Source organism: Mirounga angustirostris, unplaced genomic scaffold (genome assembly GCF_029215605.1).
Source record: "Mirounga angustirostris isolate CCGP_5_RB_7025 unplaced genomic scaffold, mMirAng1.0.hap1 SCAF_4, whole genome shotgun sequence".
NCBI classification, from domain to species: Eukaryota; Metazoa; Chordata; class Mammalia; order Carnivora; family Phocidae; genus Mirounga; species Mirounga angustirostris.
This window is the reverse complement of record NW_026991712.1, coordinates 93,650,575-93,673,082: the sequence shown is the minus strand read 5'-3', so window position 1 is coordinate 93,673,082 and position 22,508 is coordinate 93,650,575. Positions and strand designations below refer to the sequence as shown.

The window sequence follows — 22,508 nt, the reverse complement described above, 5'->3', positions numbered from 1 at the left end:
ATAATTGGTTTGTGCATGTTTATTTTGTATCTTGCAACCCTGCTAAACTATTATTAATTCTAAGAGGTTTCTGTTTTGTTTTTGCAGATTCCCTTGGATTTTCTATGTAGACAATTCTGTCATTTACAAATATGGACAATCTGTATGCCTTTTATTTTTTTGTGTTTCCTTATTGACTAACAAGAACTTCCAGCATTATATTGAATAAAGGTAGTAAAAGTGGACCTCTATGCTTTGTTCTCAATCTTAGGAATTTGTCTACTTTTCCTTTCAGTTCTATCAGTTTTTGTTGCACATATTTTGCCGTTCTGTTCTTTGGTGCACATACCTTTAAGATTTCTTGTTTTCTTGATGGAGTGAGTCTGGATCTATTTGGCTCTACAGTCTGTGTTGTAAATCCCTCTGCTTCCTCTTCTGTGGTTGCTTCTCTCATTTTCTCTTCATTCCTATGTCCCCCTCCACTGTTCCCGGCATCTGTGGCTTCTGCCTTGGATTTCCTTTCTTGTTTTAACTTCTTTGAGGACTTTCTTTGTCGATTCATTCTTCCCTCCTTAACCTTCTCACATGCTCCCCATTCCCTTTCTTGCCCTCTGCTCCTAACCACCTCGGTTCCTTTAAGGAACCGTATTGGTCACAGCACAGAAGCTGCTCTGTGGAGTGCCCCTGGTGACTGGGGGTGGAGGGGCAGGCAACATATGGCACCACCTGCCCCTAGGGCAGTTTTCTCTCCTTTCCTTGGATTTTGGCCGAGACTAGGGAAGGCTTAGGATGAAAGACATCATCATCAGTGTTTATGTGATGACTCATCTGAGCTTTCCTGCAATGCTTAAACAGGCCAATCTTTCTGCAAAGTCACTTGGCTTTTGTCTTTTGCCTTCAATTCATTAGACAAGGTCATTTTTGAAATGTAGACATATAAGCCACTCTGCCCTACTTAGTGCTATCAAAATGTTGATTTAAATGTTCCCTTGTCTATCATTCAAAATTAATGATGGTGAGACCTAATGGCTTTGTGATATTAGTAAGTTTTCCTACTCCTGGAGCATGAGCCCCTAGCAGTGATTCCTAAACTTCAGCATGCATTTAAATCACAGGCTAAAATGGGGCTTCCTCGGGGCACCTGGGTGGCTCAGTCATTAAGCGTCTGCCTTCGGCTCAGGTCATGATCCCAGGGTCCTGGGATCGAGCCCGCATCGGGCTCCCTGCTCAGCAGGAAGCCTGGTTCTCCCTCTCCCACTCCCCCTGCTTGTGTTCCTGCTCTCTCTCTCTCTCTCTCTCTCTGTCAAATAAATAAATAAAATCTTAAAATAAAATAAAATAAAATAAACTGGGGCTTCCTGGGCCTCAGCAGCAGAAAGTAGAGAACAGAGCTGGGGTGGGGTTCCGAGATGTACGTTTTTCAAAGCTGCACTACCACACCCCATGATTCTGACACAGCAGATCTCAGGCCACATACCACGCTCTGGAAAGCACTGCTATAAATGATGGTCAGTTCATCCAAAAGTGATACAGTAGCATGTTTTTCAACTGTGACCCTCAGGCCCATGCTTTGCTCTGTTGACCCCTCTACCTTAGGCATAGGAGAGAAATATTAATAATAGTGAGAATATAAGCGATGAACTCTGAGAATTAAACAGAATTTTACCCCTGACCTCTCCTAGGCCTATAGCACATTTTTTCTTGGGCTTTAGGTAGATGTAAAGGCGTGCCTCCTCTAGGCGTGGAAAGCATAGCCTCTAGTTACCTTATCCATATTTATATCTGACTTTTGAACCCATATGAGAGAGAGGTGCTATCTCAGACAAGCTCAGTCCTGTTTCTTGGGTTTCCTTTTTAACTAAGCATAGCCAGTTACTGTCCTAAAAACAGAGGGATGGACAGAGCTCGCAGTCCCAGATGGGCCAGAAACCCATGCTACTAGCTGAGACCTGCCCACCTCCTCCTTGGCACCCATAGGCACAGTCCCTGCAGTGTCCTGTCACTCTCACCTCCCACCCTGATTAGGCCAAAGCCTGCCCACTTGAGCTCTGTCATCACTCCCGTCAGCCCTAGCAAGCACCCTACATGGCCAGTGCTGGCAGCAACCCAAGAGAGAGCAGTGAGACTAGGTTGGGGGAGAACGTCTGGGGTGAAAGCCCAGGCCCTCCCGGGCTGAGTCCTGACATGACCCAGCCCCCCCCAGGACCAACAATCCCCGCCAAGCTGATGGGGCCAGCCGGACATTGTCTGCCTCTCCAACTTGACTCCATCTTGTCTCCACCTTTGCTCTGGTCGTAAATCTCCAGCTCCTATGTTCCCTTCTCCACTCTCCTGCAGCCCAGTCTTACTGCACGCTCTCAGTTGCTGCTAGCCTTGGCACTCCTGGCTGCAAAGCCAGCTCCGGGCTCATCTTTCACTCCAGCCTCCCTTCTGTGAATTCCAATAGCCCATGGCAGGGACGTGGCACTCTGACACTGACTTTGCAGTCATTAGAGTCATGTATAAACCTCTTCTATACTGTCCGTCTTTCTTCCCTAAGGAGAAGGACCCCATTTTGTGCCTCTGGTCTCTCATATAGCTCCTTAGAGAGACTCAGCATACTTTGGATGAATGGATGGACTGGCCCAAGCACTTCATAAGTTCAAGGGACTTTTGAGCCCAAGTGGGAAGAGGCAATTGTCACTAATTACACTGATTAAGAGTTACAAATACAGGGGCGCCTGGGTGGCTCAGTTGGTTAAGCGACTGCCTTCAGCTCAGGTCATGATCCGAGGGTCCTGGGATCGAGCCCCGCATCGGGGTCCCTGCTCTGCGGGGAGCCTGCTTCTCCCTTTCCCATTCCCCCTGCTTGTGTTTCCTCTCTTGCTGTGTCTCTCTCTGTCAAATAAATAAATAAAATCTTTAAAAAAAAAAAAAGAGTTACAAATATGAGGAAGAGAAAAAAAGAGTCAATATGTCTCCTGAATTCTCAGAAAACTGGAATACTCTTTTCCGACCTGACTGCAATTTTCTCCTGTTGACTTGTAATCTTCCCCCCGCTGGTTTTGTTTGTTTGTTTGGTTGGTTACTTCTCAGATGGTCTTGTCTATTGTGCATGCCAGAGGATGAAGTTGTCACTTATTGGTTGGTACATACAGACCTGGGCACTGGTGCAGTGCTCATTCTTTCCAGAAACATTAGGATCTGCTTTGACTCTAGATGATTCTTTTGAGTACAAACCAACTTTACAAAAAAAAAAAGTTATGCTAAGTAATATGCAAAAGTCAGTGTAAATAAGTAGATATTCATAGTATAGCCTTTCTCTCTCTCTTTTTATTGCATTATATAGGTATTTATTGCACCATTGTTATCTCTACAATGACGTAATCAAAGTAGATCTCATCTTGAAATGAATAACTGAATCCCATCTTTAAATAGTTTGACCCAGTGGTTAATAATACAATGCTGGGCATCAAAGGCCTGGATTCCCAACTGGATCGCAAGTGCTGGGACTCTGCTATAAAACATGGACAATAACAATATCTATTTCAAGAAGCTGTTTTGAAGATTAAATGAGATAATGCACATAAAGTTGTTCACACAGTATTGGCATACAGTAAGTGCTTAATAAATGTTATATATTTTTTCTTAATATTATGACAGCTGGGTAAGTTTCTAGACCTTGTGCCAATTCAAAAGGACCAAAGCCTAATGTATTGGAATGGGAAGAAAACAAAACTATTCATCGAGGACCTGCTTTGATCGAGGTATGTGCCCAATAGAAGTGTGTAAGAGAGTGTCAAGGACCCTGTGATTTCATTAAGGAGGAAGCTAATGAAAAATTAACTGGTAAGTATGGAGGAAAAAAAGGTAGAAAACAAGGGTTATGGAGAATTAGAGAGAGAGAGAGAGAGCTCGTGGGCTGGGAGGTCAAATCACGCACAGCCCAGTGGGCTGTGATTAGCGTGGATTTAACTTTCATGCACTCAGAATGAAATCTAAAATCCCTAACACGGCCAACAGGGCCCCGTACCATTTGGCCTGCCTGCCTCTCTAACCTCATTTGGGGCCACTCTGCCTCTTACTTAATATACCTTCTTCAGTTCCTCAGACCATCAAGTTCTTTCCTGCCTCAGGAGGTCTTTGCATGGGGTGTCCCTGTTGGGCCGTGTCCCTAAGCCCTAGGCTGGGCACTGGCTGCAGGTGCCTGCAGGGAATGCCTGGTTCTACCCACAGAAAGGCACTGAACGCACTCTGCTTCCACATACGCCCTTCCCTCTTTCTAGGAGACCCTTTTCTCCATAAGTCTCCAACTCCGACTATCCTTGAAGGCTACACGTAAACGTCAGTTCCTCAAAAGGCATTCCCTGAACCCCAGTCTGAATCAGGTGCCTTTTGTACTCTTGTCCAAGACACCCTGTGCTCTTTCTTTACACTTTCTCAGGTCGTAAGCACACCTTGACTTATACAATCGTTTAGCTATACTTACTCATTTGATAGCTGTAAGCTCCCTGTCCATGTCTGTTTTTCTCCCCATGCTCTCCCTTTAGAGTACCTGACCAGAATGGATCTCAAAAAATATTAGTTCCTTGCCCTTAGTATGATCTGATTTGAATTGTGGAATCTATAAACAAAACAAAACTGAACTCGTAGATACAGAGAACAGATGAGTGGTTGGCAGAGGTGGTGGTGGGGTGGGTGAAATGAATGAAGGGGGTCAAAAGGTACAAACTTCCAGCTCTAAGAAAAATAAGTCCTGGGGATGTAAATACAGCATAATGGGTATAGTTAGTAATACTGTATTGTATGTCTGACAGTTGCTAAGAGAATAGATCTTAAATGTTCTCATCACACACAAAAAATTAGTAACTATGTACAGTGATGGATGTGTTAGGTAAACTTACTGTGGTGGATCATTTCACAATATACATATGCATCAAATCATTATGTTGTACACCTAAAATTAATACAATATTGTATGTCAGTTATATCTCAATAAAAGTTGTTTCACTGAGGGGCTCCTGGGTAGCTCAGTCAGTTAAGCCTCTGACTCTTGATTTCAGCTCCAGTCATGATCTCAGGGCTGTGAGATGGAGCCCCAAGTTGGGCTCTATACTGGGTGCAGAGCCTGCTTAAGATTCTCTCTCTCCCTCTGCCCCTACCACCGCCTTTCTTCCTCCCTCTCTAAAATAAACAAACAAACAAACAAACAAATAATAAATAAATAAATTTGTTTCATTGAATATTTTCATAAAATTTAAAAAAAAGAAGATTTTGGGCACCTGGGTGGCTCAGTTGGTTAAGCGGCTGCTTTCGGCTCAGGTCATGATCCTGGAGTCCCGGGATCGAGTCCTGCATCGGGCTCCCTGCTCAGTGGGGAGTCTGCTTCTCCCTCTGACCCTCCCCCCTCTCATGCTCTCTCTCTCTCTCTCATTCTCTCTCTCAAATAAATAAATAAAATCTTTTTTTTTAAAGAAGATTTTAAAGTCATCTGGTTACATTAACTGATGGAAATGTTATATCACTAAATTCACCTGTAAAATGAAAAAGTGATGAACACTGCCATATTTTTGTGCTGTCATTTAAATCCCAAATTCGTAGGATGAACATTCAACTCCTGATTTGCAAGAAAATCTACTTTTATAGACCCAAAACCTATCCTGAAAGTAGAATTGTTACTCTCTTTTGTCTCTGTACACTGAATGTATTACTATTTCATATTTATGTTGCACATGAAGTAGTCTGTAAATTGTAATTTTAAGGTACTATGTGCCTCTGGTAGGTACCATCTTTACAGCATGGTGTAAAAATTTTTAAATTAAGCAATTTCACATGGAAATTGAGATTTCTGGCTTTCCTTGAAAAATCAGAAGAGCTGGAGCCACACCACTACCTTGCAGTAACTAAAAACACAATTAGTTTCTCAAGGAAATGAATGAATACAAGAAGAGACTGCTTGGGAGAGGAGAGGCCCCTTAGACCTTGACCAAGGAGCAGCACATGGATAGGCAGAGGCCAGCAGCGAGGGCGTCTCAGGAAGCCAAGATGGCAGAGCGGAGGTTTAGAGATGCAGATGTGCAGGATGGGTATAGAACAGGCTGGCTTACTTGAGCAGAGAGCTTACTTGAGGGTGCTGAATGGAGTAGTGTATTTAAGGCACACGAGAAAAAGAGGGTAAAGGATTTGAGTATGAGGACGAGCGGTTCTGAGCTGGAAGTATTTGGGTAGGAGAACAATACAGCTAATTGGAGTTTGAGGAGGGTCCATCTGAGGGCATAGACCAGACAGACAGGAAGGAGACTGGAAAGGAAAGGTGACCAGTTGAGGCTGATGCCATTGTCTGAATGGAAGACGACTGGTCTCAGACTGAGGCGGCGGCAAGGGGACGGATGCAACGTGGGAGGTGATGTTACAAGTGGAGAGTCAGTCAGACTGACAACTCTTCAGTGGCTATGGAGAGAGAAGGGACGGAGACCTCACAAAAAGAGGAGGCAAGAGGAGGCCAGGAAACAGACTGAAGGACAAAACAGTGACATCAGGGGGGCATGCCAGAACCGGAGGCGAAGTTCTCAGCTTGGATTTAGATGCAATGTGTTCATGGCAATCAAAATCCAGTCAAGCGCTGGAGGTGCCAACCTGGCGCTCAGGGGGAGAGGTCCCAAACGGAGCCGTGGAGGTGAAAGGTGGGGGCATAAGGGCAGGTGGCATCTTCAGGAAGGCCAGTGTGTGAGAAAACCACAGGGCGGAAGCATGCCCTGGAGGCAGGGAGGAGTGGGGGGGCAGAAATCGGAGGAGGGCAGGGAACATAGTGTGGTGACTCCAAAGGCACGGCAGGAGAGAAGCTCGAGAAGGAGCAGGTGGTTGGATCAAGTATTGCAGGGAGTCACGGACAGTGGGACCACCACGAGGTCTCTCCTTTCAGGACTGGTAAGTCACTGGTGACCTTTTAGAGAAAAGCTGGGCCAAAAGCCAAAGCCCTGGGAGTTAAGCAGTTGAGTGGGTGGCAAGGACATGTTAGAGCAGGTGTGGATCACTGGTTCAAGAAGTCTGCCCATGAAAGGCAGGAGAGAGTCATCCAGCAGCACTAGGGGGCACGTCCCAAGGGCCACGTGACCACTCTCTGGGCCTTGGGACAGCAGATGCAGACCATCAGGGGCCCCGTGTTTGTCCCTCCAAGTGCAGTCCCTTCATGGCACTCCTCAACTCCTGGAATGGACTGAAGAAAGCTACATTGGTACCACATCTCATGGTCAGAGGGAAGGTGGGGAAGGCATGGGTGGTTCCGTTAAAGGGAACTGAGTGTTGGGGGAGGGGTACCTTCTGCAGGGTCAAGAATCTGCACAAAATCGAGGACTGAGGAGCCTGGGTAAAAAATGTCACAGATCTTTGCTCAAAGTGAATGTCCCTCAGGCCGGTCATTAAAAATACCCTGGCTACAATCCTGCTTTTTCCATGTAAGCCAAGAAGCACACTGTTTTCACCCACTGTCCCTGATACCATCTGGCGACATGTCAAGTAATTCAACAACTGCGTGTCCTCCCTTGGAACTGGAGAGCTGACGTTTATCCCCAGTAATCTGTCACTTTCTGCCACCCTCGGATGAGGCCCGGGCTATGTATAGCTGGGCGTTGGCACGTGATGGTCTCATGCAAGAGGCAGGCGAGGGAGTGGAACACCTATTTTATGAGATGGGAGTAAATACTGGGGCCTCTGGAGGCTGGAATGGGTGGCCTCCAGGAGAGCTTTGGGGAAGAGGGAGACTGTTGATTGTTTCTACTGGCACTCTTAGGCTCCGTCTTTGGTCAATGCCAGGGAAGAGACCCAAGGACCAAAGCTGTGTGTTCTTTCCACCATGTTGAGAAGCAGCGTAACAATAATAAAAATAGCACCCATTGGGTGTTTACTATACGCCAGATACTGCTCCAGTCCCTTACATGGATTATCTTATTGGATCTTCTCAAAACCCACAAAAGCAGAAGTCTGTAGATGAGGAAATGTAGGCATAGAGAGGTCAACCAACTTGCCTAAGGCCACACAGCACTTGCGTAACGTAGCTGGGTTCCAGCCTGACCCTGTGGCTCCAGAGTCCAGGCTCTCATCCATTACATTCCTCTCTGTGCACCTGGGCTCAGAGAGGCCCCTGGCCAAATCCTGGCTCTGCTACTGAGACTCTGAGCAGGTCCCAACTTCTCTGATCTCAATTTTCTAATCTAAAAATGAGATCTAGGGTGCCTGGGTGGCTCAGTCGTTAAGCATCTGCCTCCAGCTCGGGTCATGATCCCAGGGTCCTGGGATCGAGCCCCACATCAGGCTCCCTGCTCAGCGAGGAGTCTGCTTCTCCCTCTCCCTCTGCCTGCCACTCCCCCTACTCGTGCTCTCTCTCGCGCGTGCTCTATCAAATAATAAATACATACATACATACATATATAAATAATCTTTAAAAATGAGATCTAATTCTTGTAGAAGTAGCATGGAAGCAAGTGCTTAGGGAATGTTTGTTCCTTCCGAATTCACTTGGGGCAACCCCGTAACACTAACCTGGTGGTTTCAGCATTACCTGGAGGGAAGCCTTGTAAAAACACAGATTCCTGGGCCCACCTCAGAGTTTTTGATTCAGCAGGTCTGCGATGGGACCCAAGCATTTGCATTTATGACAAGAAATACGTCCTTGGTGATGCTGGTCCCAGGCCCACACACTGAGACCCACTGCTTTACAACGGTCTCTAACATACAATCCCAATCTTTTATCATGTAGCATCTTGCGATGTCCAAACTGGCTGAATGAGAAAGGTCAGGTTTTTTCCTTTTCATGCTGAAAGCATTATTGCAATGGAATTTTTTTTTTTTAAATGGCTTTGGCTGACATGGGACCAGACCGTGCCCCTTACCATTTTTCTCAGCAGAGTTCTGTGCCCGAGAGGTGGTGAAAATGTCGTCTGGCAGCCCCAAACCTGACTTCTTCTGGTAGCCCCCTCCTCAGCCTGTCTCAAGGGTCCCACAAAGTAAGTCACTACGTTCCTGGAGCCAGGGAGAGATCAGCACTTTTTTAACTAAACCTGCCATAGGTTGGTGCACCTTATCAAAAAAAAAAAAGAAAAAGAAAAGGAAAAAAAGGGGGCGCCTGGGTGGCTCAATCTGTTAAGTGTCTGCCTTTGGCTCAGGTCATGATCTCAGTGTCCTGGGATCTGGCCCCGTGTTGGGCTCCCTGCTTGGGGGGATTCTGCTTCTTCTCCCTCTGCCCCCCTCCCCAACTCATGCTCTCCCTCTCTATCAAATAAATAAATAAAATCTTTAAAAAAAAAAAAAAAAGGAAAAGAAAAAAGGCAGAGGGTGCTTCAGCTAATAGAAAGGCCTCTTCAATGTAAAACAATGACAAGACCAGGAGCTCTTGACTTGCTGCTCCCGCAGTGTGCCATGAAAAGTAGAAGGGACGCCTGTCCCTGCTTGGCTGAACTTTATGAAATGTGTGACCAGTATTTACTTTGATGGCATCCACTAATGACAACGATTTACTTTGATGGCATCCACTAATGACAACGAACCGCGGACATCCAGCGCGTGGGGCTAGCTGGAGCTTGCGACATGCTTTTGCGTACACAGGAATCTCAAGAACAGCCCTTTACTGGGCACCACACATGTGCCACTCACTTTACACATCACCTATTTTCTCTCTGTAAGACTCTGTGCTGAAGGTATTGTTACAAGGAAGCCTGGAGGAGCCAAGGGACCTGCCTGTGATCACACGCAACTGCAAGGACCGCAACCAGGTGGGTCTCACTCCAAAGCGTGTGCTTCTTTGTCAGGCAATACTGAGCATCGCATTCACTTTTTCCTGTAAATCTGGGGGATGCTCTCTGTTTCCTTCATAAATAAATCGGGAGTGTGTGGTCAGATCCGTTTGGTGTCCTGAGCCACATTGGCTGTGCGTGTCGGTGTGAAGTAGAGGCAGGTGAGCGTGTGAGGGAGTACCTGCTGGCTCGCCTGGTCTGCCCCCCTGCCCAGCACACAGCAGATGGTAAGGAGAGGCCTGCCTGGCGTGGGGCGGCAGGCATTCCTGGAACAGGCTCTGCGGGCACTCAGAAGCAGCTTTGGCCCACCCAGCCCAGCACACTGCAAGATGGCGCGCTGGCCATCTTCCTGCATGGCGGGCCAAACAGAAACAGCTTATCCGGATAAAATCACATTCAGTTGATAGAAGAGGGAGCCTCCGAGGCTCTGTGGCACAGACTCGGTACTTTGGAGGGCTGGCTTTCTTGGTGGAAGAAGTCATTTTAGATGCTAAGGCTGAGCTGTTAATGATACAAAAATCCTCTAGACCAACCAGTGAAGCTCAAACTACAAGAGAGTTGGGCTGCTGTTTTTAAAGAAAAACCGTGTGATTCTGAAACATTTTATTTCTGACTTTTTATCTTACTGCTTTACCTTATAATAGCCTTATAGTGGTGACTTTCATGGTATCTCAGGTCTCCACTTAAAAAATGTATAACATTGGTAGAAGGTCTACCTAATGGATATCATGGCCAGACACCCTGTTTGGAATCCAGTATTAGAGTGAGAGAAGAAAGTTCCAGTGGTCTAAAAACTTCTGAATCAATAGTGTGTTTTCCATCTTGTAAAATCTCTATTAATTCTCTAGGTGGAAGGAGAATTAATCTCCTTCCATCAATTCAAGCCATGATCTTCTAATAGCACTTCTATCTTTCCACCATCTGCCCCTGGGAAGTGCACAGTAAACTCTCATCAGATATTTGGGCGGCACTTGGGCTCTAGGGAGATCTGCAGTTTCAGAGTGGGCATGGGTACACATCATCTGAGAGAGCACTGGCTCTAGGGGAGGACTCTTTCCCAAAGCCAAACCAAAATAAGCCTGACCTCATCTGATTTTACAGAGGGCAGCAGGTGCAAGTTTGGAGGTTGCCATTTTTGGGCAGTGAACAGTTGGAAGAAATACCTGAATCCTGTGTGAGTTGCTATTCTCTGCCCACGGCTCCCACATCATTCCATCTGTAGATTTACTTGACTCCAGCAAGTTCATTTTGCCTTTCTCTCTTGGGGTTTAGAAATGCAATCGTAGGGACAATTGCCAGTGCTAAATAGGTCTGAAGGCAGGGTCAGCCTTACAGAGCCCAGAGGTTTCTGCTTGTGCTGGATATATACTTGAGATTGAGTGTCCTGTGGTTTAAAAAAAATCAGTTTTAGGGGCGCCTGGGTGGCTCAGTCGTTAAGCGTCTGCCTTCGGCTCGGGTCCTGATCCCAGGGTCCTGGGATCAAGCCCTACATCGGGCTCCCTGCTCCGCGGGAAGCCTGCTTCTCCCTCTCCCACTCCCCCTGCTTGTGTTCCCTCTCTCGCTGTATCTCTCTTTGTCAAATAAACAAAATCTTTAAAAAAAAAATCAGTTTTACCCATTTTTCAGTGGGACGAATCAAGATGACAAAAACATCCCTGAATCTGACAGTCAACCTAATTTTATGCCTTTCCACTCAATGCTTTTTTAAATTAATTTAACTTTAAAAAGAGATCCAGGAGAAATATATTTTTGATATAGGCAATAGATTTATAATTGCTTGTCTTTCCTTCTCTCTCTTTTCATCCATCCATCCATCCATCCATCCATCCATCCATCCATCCATCCAGGTTTTGCTGGATTTCTATTAAATCCTAAGTAGGTGTGAAGCATTAGCCCATTTGCTCACACTGGTCATTTCGGTACAACATAGTCCAACTGTACACTTAAATGTTGCTCAAGTGTGGGTGAAAATCCAGAATACAAATTAAAGACACTTGTCCCTTTGTAAGTTGGCACTGCTTACAAACACAAAGCAATCCCTTTCAGCTGTTCCTTGGTGTCATGGAAGGAACATGTCATTTGGAACCAAATAGATATGAGTTCAAGTCCTGATTCCTCCTCTGCCATTTTATAGCTTTGTGACTTTGGGCAATTTCTACTTAACTTTTGGGATAATTTCTTTGCATACATTGTGAAAAAATGCTGTAAGAATTAAGTAAAATAATATATATAAAGCGCCCATATTGGGTATGGTTTATGGTAAATTCATAGTAAGTGCTATCTCCCTTCTCCTTCTTCTCTTCTGTTCATTTAACATTCACTCAGCAAACACTGCTGAGTGCCCACCATGAGCCAGACGCTAACGTAGGTGCTGGCATACAGCAATGAAGAGAACACTTTGCTTTTGCCTCTGTGGATTTTACATTCTGTAAGGGTGTCAAACAATGGGCAATGCGTCAGCCGAGCGCTATGGAGAAAAACAGAGTAGGGAAGAGAGGTTAAAAGGAGTCCTTGGAGAGTGGGCTATGGAGGTCAGGGAAATAACTTCTTTCATAAAGTGTCATTTAAGCAAAGAATTAAAGGAAGTGAGTTCTTAGCATTAATAAAAGAACATCTCTTTAGCTATAGGGAGCCATGTCATCTGCATTTTGGTTTTTTTAAAAAGATTTATTTATTTATTTGAGAGAGAAAGAGAACGAGCACATGAGCCAGGGGGAGGAGCAGAGGGAGAGGGAAGAGAGGGAGAGAGAGAATCTTTAAGCAGACTCCCCGCTGAGCTCGGAGCCCGACCCCGGCTTGATCCCAGGACCTGGAGATCATGACCTGAGATGAAACCAAGAATGAGCTGCTTAACGGACTGAACCACCTAGGCACCCCTCATCTGCATCTTGTAAGGAAGCAGGTATGAATATGTGATAGATAAATGAAAGAATGAATATTTCCCTTTGGGTGGTCATAGGGTTGTCTCACGCTATAGAACACTAGTTTGCTCTAAACAGCTTTCCCATAGTTTCCTGTCAAACACGTTAACTTAGTATCCCATATTCTCCACGGTCTCAGATTTGTCATTTCTTTGTGGAAAAGGGCAATGTGACACAGCAACCAAATAGATGGTTTTTTCCCTTCTGAAGGCGTATCCTGTACCCTGACAAAAGAAGTAGGGTAAGTCTTCCCATGGGCCCAAACATCCCTTTTTGAGGAGGTCCAAGATGTTAGTCACTAGCTGTGAGAGGGGACAGTGGGAGAATACTAAGAGGCTTGTTTGGCCCTAGAGCAGACCTGAACCCCCACAGCCCAGAACCAACTTATGCCCACAATTCAAACCAGAGGTATGCTAACAGCTCCAACACCATTTGAGAGAGTCAACAGACCAAAGATCAAGTAGTTGTAACATGATTCTGGTCATCTGGAAAATTTCTCTAGCCCAAGAGATCACAGCTGTGCTTTGCAAACTTTAACATGCCTATGAATCGCTTGGAGGATCCCATTTAAATGTAATGAGCACCCAGGTGATGCCTTTGCCCCTGCTCTGGGGTCTGCATTCTGAGCATCAAGTCTCAAGTGTCTACAAGCTTGACTGCACATGAGAATCACCCACGGAGCTTTTAAAAACTGTAGTACCTGGATTCATCCGTTACCCCATCACCAATTAAATCAGTATCTGGGGGGAGGAGACCCAGGTACCAGTATTTTTTTTTTAAGTTTGAGAGAGAGAGAGAGAGGAAGAGTGCACATGTGAATGGGGGGTGGGGGGTAGGGCAGAGGAAGTGGGAGAAAGAGAATCTCAAGCAGACTCCCCTCTGAGCAGAGTCTGATGCAGGGCTCAATCTCAGGACCCTGAGATCATGACCTGAGACAAAACCAAGAGTTGGAGGCTCAACTGACTGAGCCATGCAGGCGCACCCAGTAGCCAGTATTTTTTAAAAACTCTTGGTGATTCCAGTACAGCTGAACTAGTACAACTGGCCAAGAACATGGTCTGAATTTCAAGCAACAGGTGAAGAGAATGAGCATTTGATAAGCACTGGGCATATTTCAGGCTCTGGTTTAGGCATTCTACATAGATTAATCTCCTAAATAGCAATCAGCATAACAAAATAATATCTGATTCGTGTACAGCTTTTTATAATTTTATAAGAAATTTTTATTCACGTGCTTTCATTTAAGTCTTTTAACTCACTGATAGAAACTACATGACTGGTTTAATAGATGAGTGAAATGAGGTGCCTAGCCATGACTTGCTCTGGATCAAAAAGCAAGTGTAAGAGAATTTCAGGCACTCTGAGCTCCAGTTGTCTGCTTTTCCTGAGCATGGCTCCCTCATCTGAGGTTGGATATAAGAGGACGGCCATGCTCAGAAAATCCACGAGAGTCATGTCAATGACATTGGGCATACTGCAGGGTCTAAAGAGGTTGTGTCACTCACTCCCAGCCAAAGAGATTTCACTGATATGCAAATTGATTAGGAGACTAAGTTCTGAATAGAGAAGGGAGCTCAGTCTGTTAGGGACCTTGGTAGACTGGGAGCAGCAGTATCAAGAGACTTCCTTAAATAGCGACAGAACCCAGAGCCCTACATTGACCAGGATTCTGCTTCGTGATCTGCTAAGGATGGTGGAACCAGCCTCCCCACCCCCCACAGGGCCTAATGAATAATCTGTGCCAGAATCACCATTAAAAATTATTGGAAAATAATCTGCTTACCAGCACTGGAAAATTGGTCATAACAAGCTGTCTTCCTACTGGTAGACAGGCCATTTCCAATCATTTTATGTGATGATGCTGTATTCAGTATCTAAGAAGGCCTAGGAGAAAGCCGCCAGGCAGGTTGTATGTGGATGGCAGCAGCTTTTATGTGGTGAGCGGAAGTGAGACCTCCTTAAGCAGGAAGAACAGAAGGTCTCCACCGGGGGACGCTGAGGAGCAGCCTCTGACCTCGCACCTTAGCTGAGGTCTGTTGAAAAATACCAGGAGCATTGGGTCAACCTGCCATGCAACTACCAGGATGGTGTGGTTATTCCTGCAAGACCCCAGGCTGCCTGCCCATCTAAAGGACCTAGCTCATCCTAAACAACTGAAGCGGTGGTCACCGTTCACAATGAGGAAAGCACAGCTCGTTCATCATCTGTTCACTGACTCATTCATTCATGTATTCATGCTAACATGACTCAGAGTCTGGTAAGAGCACTGGATATTTGACAAATTGATATTTCTGTTCAGGGATTCACATTACTTATTTTCATGTTCTAAAACATTCCGTAACTTGCCTGAGAAGATTTCCCATGGTTTCTCCTAATCCAATAAATGCATATTGGTTACAGGTTGGCCTATTTAGTTGCTCCCACAAAACACACGTACACAGTTAATAGTACCAACTTTGAACATGAGATGTGATATAGAATGTCCAGAGATCCTACAACCAAGGTCCGTGCATGTCTCCTTTCTCCTTTCCTTCTAGAGATGTTGAGGTAGCAAGACATTATTTCTATATGAGCATGAAGCTCACTAGGAAAAAGTTTTGGTCCTTTTTCCTTTCTTCTTATTCAGGCTGGAATGCTGTTTTCCTGGAAGTGGAGTGGTGCAGAGGAAAGGAAGTGGGCCTTGGACTTGGGGATAATATCTCTGTGAAGGCAGGCAGGGCAGGAAGAAGTAAACAGTTCCCATACCTGGGTTGGGTGTTTAGAATGCAATTTCTAGGGAGCTCAGGTATTCCTAATGTGGATGCCATATAGCTTATGCACAGCCCGCTCAGACTCCTTCTGCCATCCAAGTACATTTCTGCCACATTGTCACACCCCCAGATCATTCATCCTGCTGTGTTTTTGACTCACAATCAGATTTTGGTCCTTGCCCATATGAATTTGATTCCATTTGCTTTTTCCACTTCCTCTATTACCAAGTTTCCTTTGAATTCAGGTTGCCCTTGGGAAGCTTCCAATCCAGAGGGAGAACTTTAACATATGTCTCCGTGGAGAGAAAGAGTAAGTTAGAAGGAGCTGGAAGAAAACTGGAAGCACCCCTCAAAGACAGACTGCACTATGACTGAGAATGTGGAAGGGGCCTAGTTCATTAATGGTGTGGGCAAAGTGGCTGAGTGTATCAAGCACAGACTCAGCAAAGCCTTGGAGATCAGAGGGAAAGCTGCACATGGGGGGCAGGCATCAAGAATCTGTGAGCACGGGCAAGTCCCCCCTGCTCTCTGGGGCTTAGCTGGCTGTGAATAAGCAACATGGCACCATGTTACCAGTCCTAAGCTCTCTGCAAGTGGCCTGGTGTCCTCAGTCCGTAAAGTGATGGGGTTAGGCTGGGTGGTGTCTAAAATTGTCATTGCAAAGGGGAGCGCGGGCTGCAAGTTGCCAGTATTTGTCACGTACCTTCCATGTGCCTGAAGCCACGCTCTTGCCATGCTAACTCATCATCATACCACCACTGTCTCCACCTTACAAACAAGGAGCCTGAACGCAGACAGACTTCTTCCTTGGGAACTAGACCCAAGTCTATCTGATTCGGAAGCCCATGTTTTAGAGCATACCACCTCTCAAGCATTCCAACCCAAGAGAGATTGATGACTTTGGAGGACTCTCTCTGCAACACATGATAGCAGCAGTGGATTGCATTACAGTTTCAAGGGGGAAGTAGAAGCAAGAAACAAAAGAGCAAGGAGGAATTGAAATCATTGGGCAGATCCTCCTCTTGGGTCTGAGTTCTGCGATGCTAATAGAATTTGGCCACTGTGGTGTAACTCCGTGTACTGTCTTGACTGAAGCTGAAGGAAACAGCATATAAAATTGCAACTCGCTTTATAATGGTATTGACACCTCAATAGAAAACTGGGGGAAAGGCACAGAAAAATAATTCATGGGAGAAAAAAATGTAAGTGGCAGATAATTTTATGGAAAAAAATTCCATCTAGCTAAAAAAAAGTCAAAGAATTTCCATTAAAACCATACAACGGAAATCTAAACTAAGATTTTTAAAACTCTGAAAATTGTGTCAACATCCCAAAATAGGCCAATTGTCTTAAAAATATGCATGGTCCGGCGCCTGGGTGGCTCAGTCGTTAAGTGTCTGCCCTCAGCTCAGGTCATGATCCCAGGGTCCTGGGATCAAGTCCCACATCGGGCTCCCTGCTCTGCGGGAAGCCTGCTTCTCCCTCTCCCACTCCCCCTGCTTGTGTTCCTGCTCTCGCTATGTCTCTCTCTGTCAAAAAAATAAATAAAATCTTCAAAAAAAAAAATATGCATGGTCATACAACGGAATGCTAGGCCAGCATTAACATTATGTTTGTCAAGAATACAAAACTCTGTAATGACACAGGAATACTCACAATATATTGACATGAAAAAAGCAGGAAACAAAACCGTATAAATGGTACAAACCCATTGAAAAATGTATCAGGACATGAACTGTGTTTCTTTCTGGATCTATTTCTATTACCTTTCTTTTTCTTTTCCATGTACTCTGACATTTCTCAGTGAGTATGTGCTATTTTGTGGATGAAATGCCCAACCAGGAATCGGGATTACCAGCTGCTTGAGTCCTATCACTACAAAGCCACAACTCTGAAGTAAAGAGTTCAGAACAATCTAGATGGTTCTCAAAGACAACATTTCATCTGACATGTCATTCATTCAGCAAGCCTCTACAGAACACCTCCACCAAACTATGTACCCTGCATCACCCCTGGTGCCTTCTAGAGCTAGACCACACCACCTCTGGTGCCTTCCAGAGCTAGAACCCAGCCAAACTGGACAGCAGTTTGAGCTTGATGCCTCCTGGTGTCATTTTATTAGCCCTTTTTCTGCCTAAGCTTTTAGTGACCTTACATTCTTTCCCTACTTCCCATCCGCTTATCAAACCTTGTTCTTACTCAGAACTCAAACTTGGTCAGATGCAGGTACAAGTGTTTGGGAACGTTTTAAAGGACTTGCCCATAGGGCCCTAACCAAGTAGGGACAAAAATCCTACCCTATAGGAATGAGGCCCTCATGGTCAAATTTTAGGAAAATTTGGTAGGGAAATACTTGAGTGCTCTCAGAATCCTTGCTCTTACAGTTCCTTCCCCAGCCGTTGCTTATTGCCTGGTGAATTCTACTCATTGTCACAAATCAGTTCTTCCTTGTCATGCCTTCCACATCTCTGCCAGAGAGCCGGGCTTTTGCTCTTTGTGCTCTCAGAGAACCTTAGTAGTCGCTCTACTATTACAATGACTCCCTTGCACTATAGCTTTTTGTTTGCCCTTCTTCCATAAAGGATCTTCAACAGGGTATCTAGCAGCTAACTAAACATCACCTCATTTGGTTACAGCAGTATTGCAATGCAGGGGCTAAGACCGCCTTCACCTGCACTAGTTGAGTAACCCTGGACAACTTACCTACCCTCTCTGTGCCTCAGGGTCCCCCTCTGTAAAATGGGGATAGGAACTATGCCTATATCATAGAAATACTGTAAGGATTCAACACCCAAAGTGCTTAGAACAGTCTCTGTACACAGTAAACATCCAATAAATATTATTACTATTTAATTATTTCTTACACGTATACGATGATTATTGTTTCCCTATTTATAGATAAGAGACTCAGAGAAATTAAGTAACCTACCCTATATCATGTGCCCAGGAAAGGCAGAGCCAGAATAGAAATCTAGATCTCCTGACTCCAAGTTCTGTGTCTTTCTCCCCCTAATGATGTTCACTTCAGTTTTTTGTTGTTGTTGTTAAAGATTTTATTTATTTGACAGAGAGTGAGAGAGCGAGAGAGGGAACACAAGCAGGGGGAGTGGGAGAGGGAGAAGCAGGCTTCCCGCGGAGCAGGGAGCCCGATGCGGGGCTCGATCCCAGGACCCTGGGATCATGACCTGAGCCAAAGGCAGACGCTTAACGACTGAGCCACCCAGGTGCCCTGTCCACTTCAGTTTTAACAGCCTGTGGGACATCACCTATGTCCCATCGGTCTCTGCTGGGCACTCTTGGATCAAAGGTGTTTGAAGGGATGGTGAGCCCAGGGGAAAGTCCCTTCTCAGGTCTACTTGGCCCGAGGTCTTTGGGGGAGATACGTTCTTGAGGGAGTGTGCATGTATGTGTGTGCAAGTGTATGTTTGTGCATGTATGTGTGTGTGTGTGTGCATGTGTTTTAATATGCTGGGGAATCAGAAATGGAAGGTCATTATTGTATTGGCATTCTTTTTGAGTTCTAGGCTACCAGACAGTGATGAGCATATAGGGTAGAATCCTTATGACTTCAATGAACTCTTTTTCAGAATAATGTCTCTCAGTAACTGAGTAGGGCAGTTTGAAACAGAGATGATGATGTGAGTGAGGATTTCAGGGGCTAAGCAGCAGCTGTGCTATGCGCCTTGGTTTTTTCCAGCCTCTGATGTTCCCACATATAGTACAAAGATCTAAAAACTGTCCCTGCTTTATCTTTGCTTGCAACCCACAGAGGGAACTGAATTTCCACTTCCAGCCCCCAGGATAAGCCTGAGGAAAAATATGATGGTAGTGGTGATATTTTTAAAGTGCTTAGCTCTTCGTCAACCCAAGCTCTCTGTAACAACCACGCCACCATACAGAAGAGCTCTGAAAATAGGTGTTTGTATGATGATCAGGAGACAGGATTCTGAAGTACTTTTTAAATTATCAAAGATATTTTACTGTATTTTAGATGGTTTTCATGGAATTTATTAGAATCTATTTTGGAGGGGGGGATTCAAATCTACATGTGTTTGATATATGGTAACTGTCAATCAAAGTATTTGATCAAGCTGAGCTTTCTGATGTGCTAGTTAATAAGCGGCTGTGATTTTCAAATAGCCCTGTCCCCAGGTTTATGCCTGGGTTGAGCATGGGGCTGAGAAGGCATCTTGGTGACTACTAGAATTCCTGGCATTTACAGGTGCTCCTGAAGTTTAAGCAAACTTACACTGTCCAGGAGGCGCTGCGGCAATCAGCCTTGGGGCATTCACCAAGGATTAGAGAACAGGGCCCCGTGCCAGGCTTACAAACAGAACATGTAATGCAGATAAAATAAGAACTGACTTCAGCATTGCCCTGAACACACACCAAGAACTTTCTGAGGAAAAAAAAAAAAATCCCCATTAATTAACGTGCAGCTACAGATCTTCACACATGTACGCTGTGCAATGTTGACTGACCCCAAATCACAAGAGGCGAAGATCACTCTGTGATATTCCCCATCTGACCCATGGAGAGAAGCAAGGTCAAATGCCTCCTGTCTCTCCAGGATTGTGGGGAAACTTCAGGGAGCAGAGGGGGGCAGTTAGCACAATGGCTAAAACCCACAAATCATCTCTGAATTGCATTTCAGCCAAGCTTTTCGATGACAGCTTTAACATTATCTCAGAAAAATAGTTGCTTGGGACTAGTGCCCTTGAAAAGTCAAGAGGACCATCATGTGACAGAGTTTAAATCAGAACTGTGCCTTGTACAACACGTCTAATTGGCCCCATTTTTGGAGCCAGGACCCACTCTTTGCTCTTCCCACAGCCCAGCTTTGCAACAAGAATATCTTCAGATTCAAACCAGACTAAAATGCAGCCAGACTTCAGGACAGAGTCTCCGCACCCGCGTTCCCACATCCCAGCCCCTGGGCAGCCCGTGCTTGCTGGGACAGTGTAGTCAGCAGGCCCCCTGCTTACCTCGAGCACAATTTCTTTCAGTTGGAACTGTTTCTGTGCGACTTTGTCTGAAGACACGGACTCGTGGTAGTATAGGCAGAGCACGCTGTATTTCTTCAAAACCTGCTTGAAGTTCTTCTCGGTGAGACTTACCACGCGGTCCTTGCCATCATACGTGGGGAAGTTGAGCCCCTCTTCTGCCCGGCAGGAGGACAGCAGGTAGACCCCCACGATGAACAGATGCGTTCTCTTCATCTGGGAAAAGTTTAGTTTTACTTTCCCAGGAAGACTGAGTACGGGAAAGCGGCTGGAAGACTCTCAGGGGACTGGTTGAGAGAAGTAGGAGCAGAGAGGCGGATTTGGTCCCTCCCCTCTGTCCCTCCTGGGCCCGAGGACTGACTCCCCACCGCCTGGGCTCCAACTAGCAGTACTCGTGGGCTCAGGACACATGCGTGCGGAGACTGAGGGCCAGGCTGAGTGGCCAAGCCCCAGATACCTCGCATAGCTTGGCCCAGCCCCTGTCTCATCAGGAACTCCATTTTTAGGATGCAGTTGTTTCAGGCTAAAAATAAATCATGCAATGAATAAAAAAGTTAGATATGACTCTGTTGAGGGATTCGCTGATACAGTCTGTCAGAGTGGTGGAAAGGGAGGAGGCAGGAGGGAAGGAGGGAACGCGTGCACAAGAAATAAGGAGGCCAGCAAGGTCAAGGAAGAGAAAGAAACTCAAGAAGGAGGGAGAGAAAATGAGAGGGGAGAGAGATGGGACAGTAGTGGGACAAGCCAACAAAGATGTCTGCATGTACACAGGGCCACCCAGACTTCAGATTCGTTCAATTACTATAGGGAGAGAATTCAGCCTGTTCCCTCCTGGCAGGCTGCTCGTCCCCTGTGCACACTGCTCACACAGGAGGCAAGTGCAGCCCTGAGGTGAGCTTCACATTCTGCACCTGCCTTTCCCTGCCTCCCATCCTCTCTTCTTAGGACCTGGGCCCTGGCTGGCCGCTGTGCCATGCATGACCATGTGGCTCTGCCAGGCACTAAGCGAGGGATATAGGGGCACCCTTCCTGCCAACCCACCTGGGGCCATAGTTCCTCTTGATTTTGGCTTAGGTTGTGATCCCGAGGGTCATGGGATTGAGCCCCACATCTGGCTCCATGCTCAGCGGGGAGTCTGCTTGAGTTTTTCTCTCCCTCTGCCCCTCCCTCTGCTCACAAACTCTCTAAGTAAATAAATAAATAAAATCTTAAAATAAAATTTTAAATATTTTAAATAAAAGTTCAACAGTCTTCCTCAGGAACCCTCTTAGATTTTTTGCTACCACCTCTGTACCTCTGTCATTTTTTTTTTTTACCTTAACCCCTAATGTATCATTTTTGCCCCTTTCCTCTTCATTAAAGACTGACTGGTACACAAAGCCTAGATTTGGACAGAGAGTTCCAGTCCCCATCTGCCTTTTAATGGCTGAATGCACTCTGGAGGGGGTCACTCACTCTCTCTGGTCCTCAGTTCCCCCTCCCTTGTCAAATGGGGGTAATTATGACTATATTGTAAGGTTTGGAACATAGAGATGGAAAAGCATTATAGGAAGCAGGTGCCCAAACATGGTAGCTATCATACTTACTTCATTCTTGCTGGAGATGGTGGAACATGGGTTATTATAATACTTGTCAATTTCTAATAATAATGGTTTGTGAATCCTTTCTTGTCCATTCTCTCCTTGAATCCAGCAGACAACTGGGACAGAAGTGATAGTGTTCATTTCACAGGTGAGCTAACTGAGATTCAGAGAGATCAGCAACTTGTCTGAGATTGCCTTACTAACTGCCAACATGAGGATTCAGGAATCTGGTGTTCCTGGCCACTTTAACTCCGACTCGGGGCGGTTCCCTGCCAATACCCCTTTTCTTAAGTGGCTCCTCAACCATCTCTTCTGGTCAAACAACAGTCCAGTCATGTCTTTCCACTCTTTAGAGTGGTCTAAGGCTCTTATAATTCAGACCAAATTTTTGTCTTCCTTTGGCTGGAAAACCAGCTTTGGAAAGACTGAGGACTCTTTCATGCATCACATTTACAGAGGATTGAAGGAAAACAGAAGTTTATCATCCTATTCAAGGGAGACCAGG

At 45.6% G+C, this 22,508-nt stretch overlaps 1 protein-coding gene across 1 annotated transcript in view; it reads right to left on the bottom strand.

Annotated features, from left to right (window-relative positions):
- The window catches only part of CASQ2 (calsequestrin 2), a 63,314-nt gene extending 42,471 nt beyond the window's left edge, over window positions 1–20,843 (bottom strand). The window contains exon 1 of the mRNA XM_045896877.2: window positions 20,403–20,843. Coding sequence (XP_045752833.1) covers window positions 20,403–20,636 — 234 coding nt within the window. The 5' untranslated portion in view covers window positions 20,637–20,843. The remainder of the gene's footprint in view (window positions 1–20,402) is intronic.
- Between the last annotated feature and the right edge of the window lie 1,665 nt (window positions 20,844–22,508).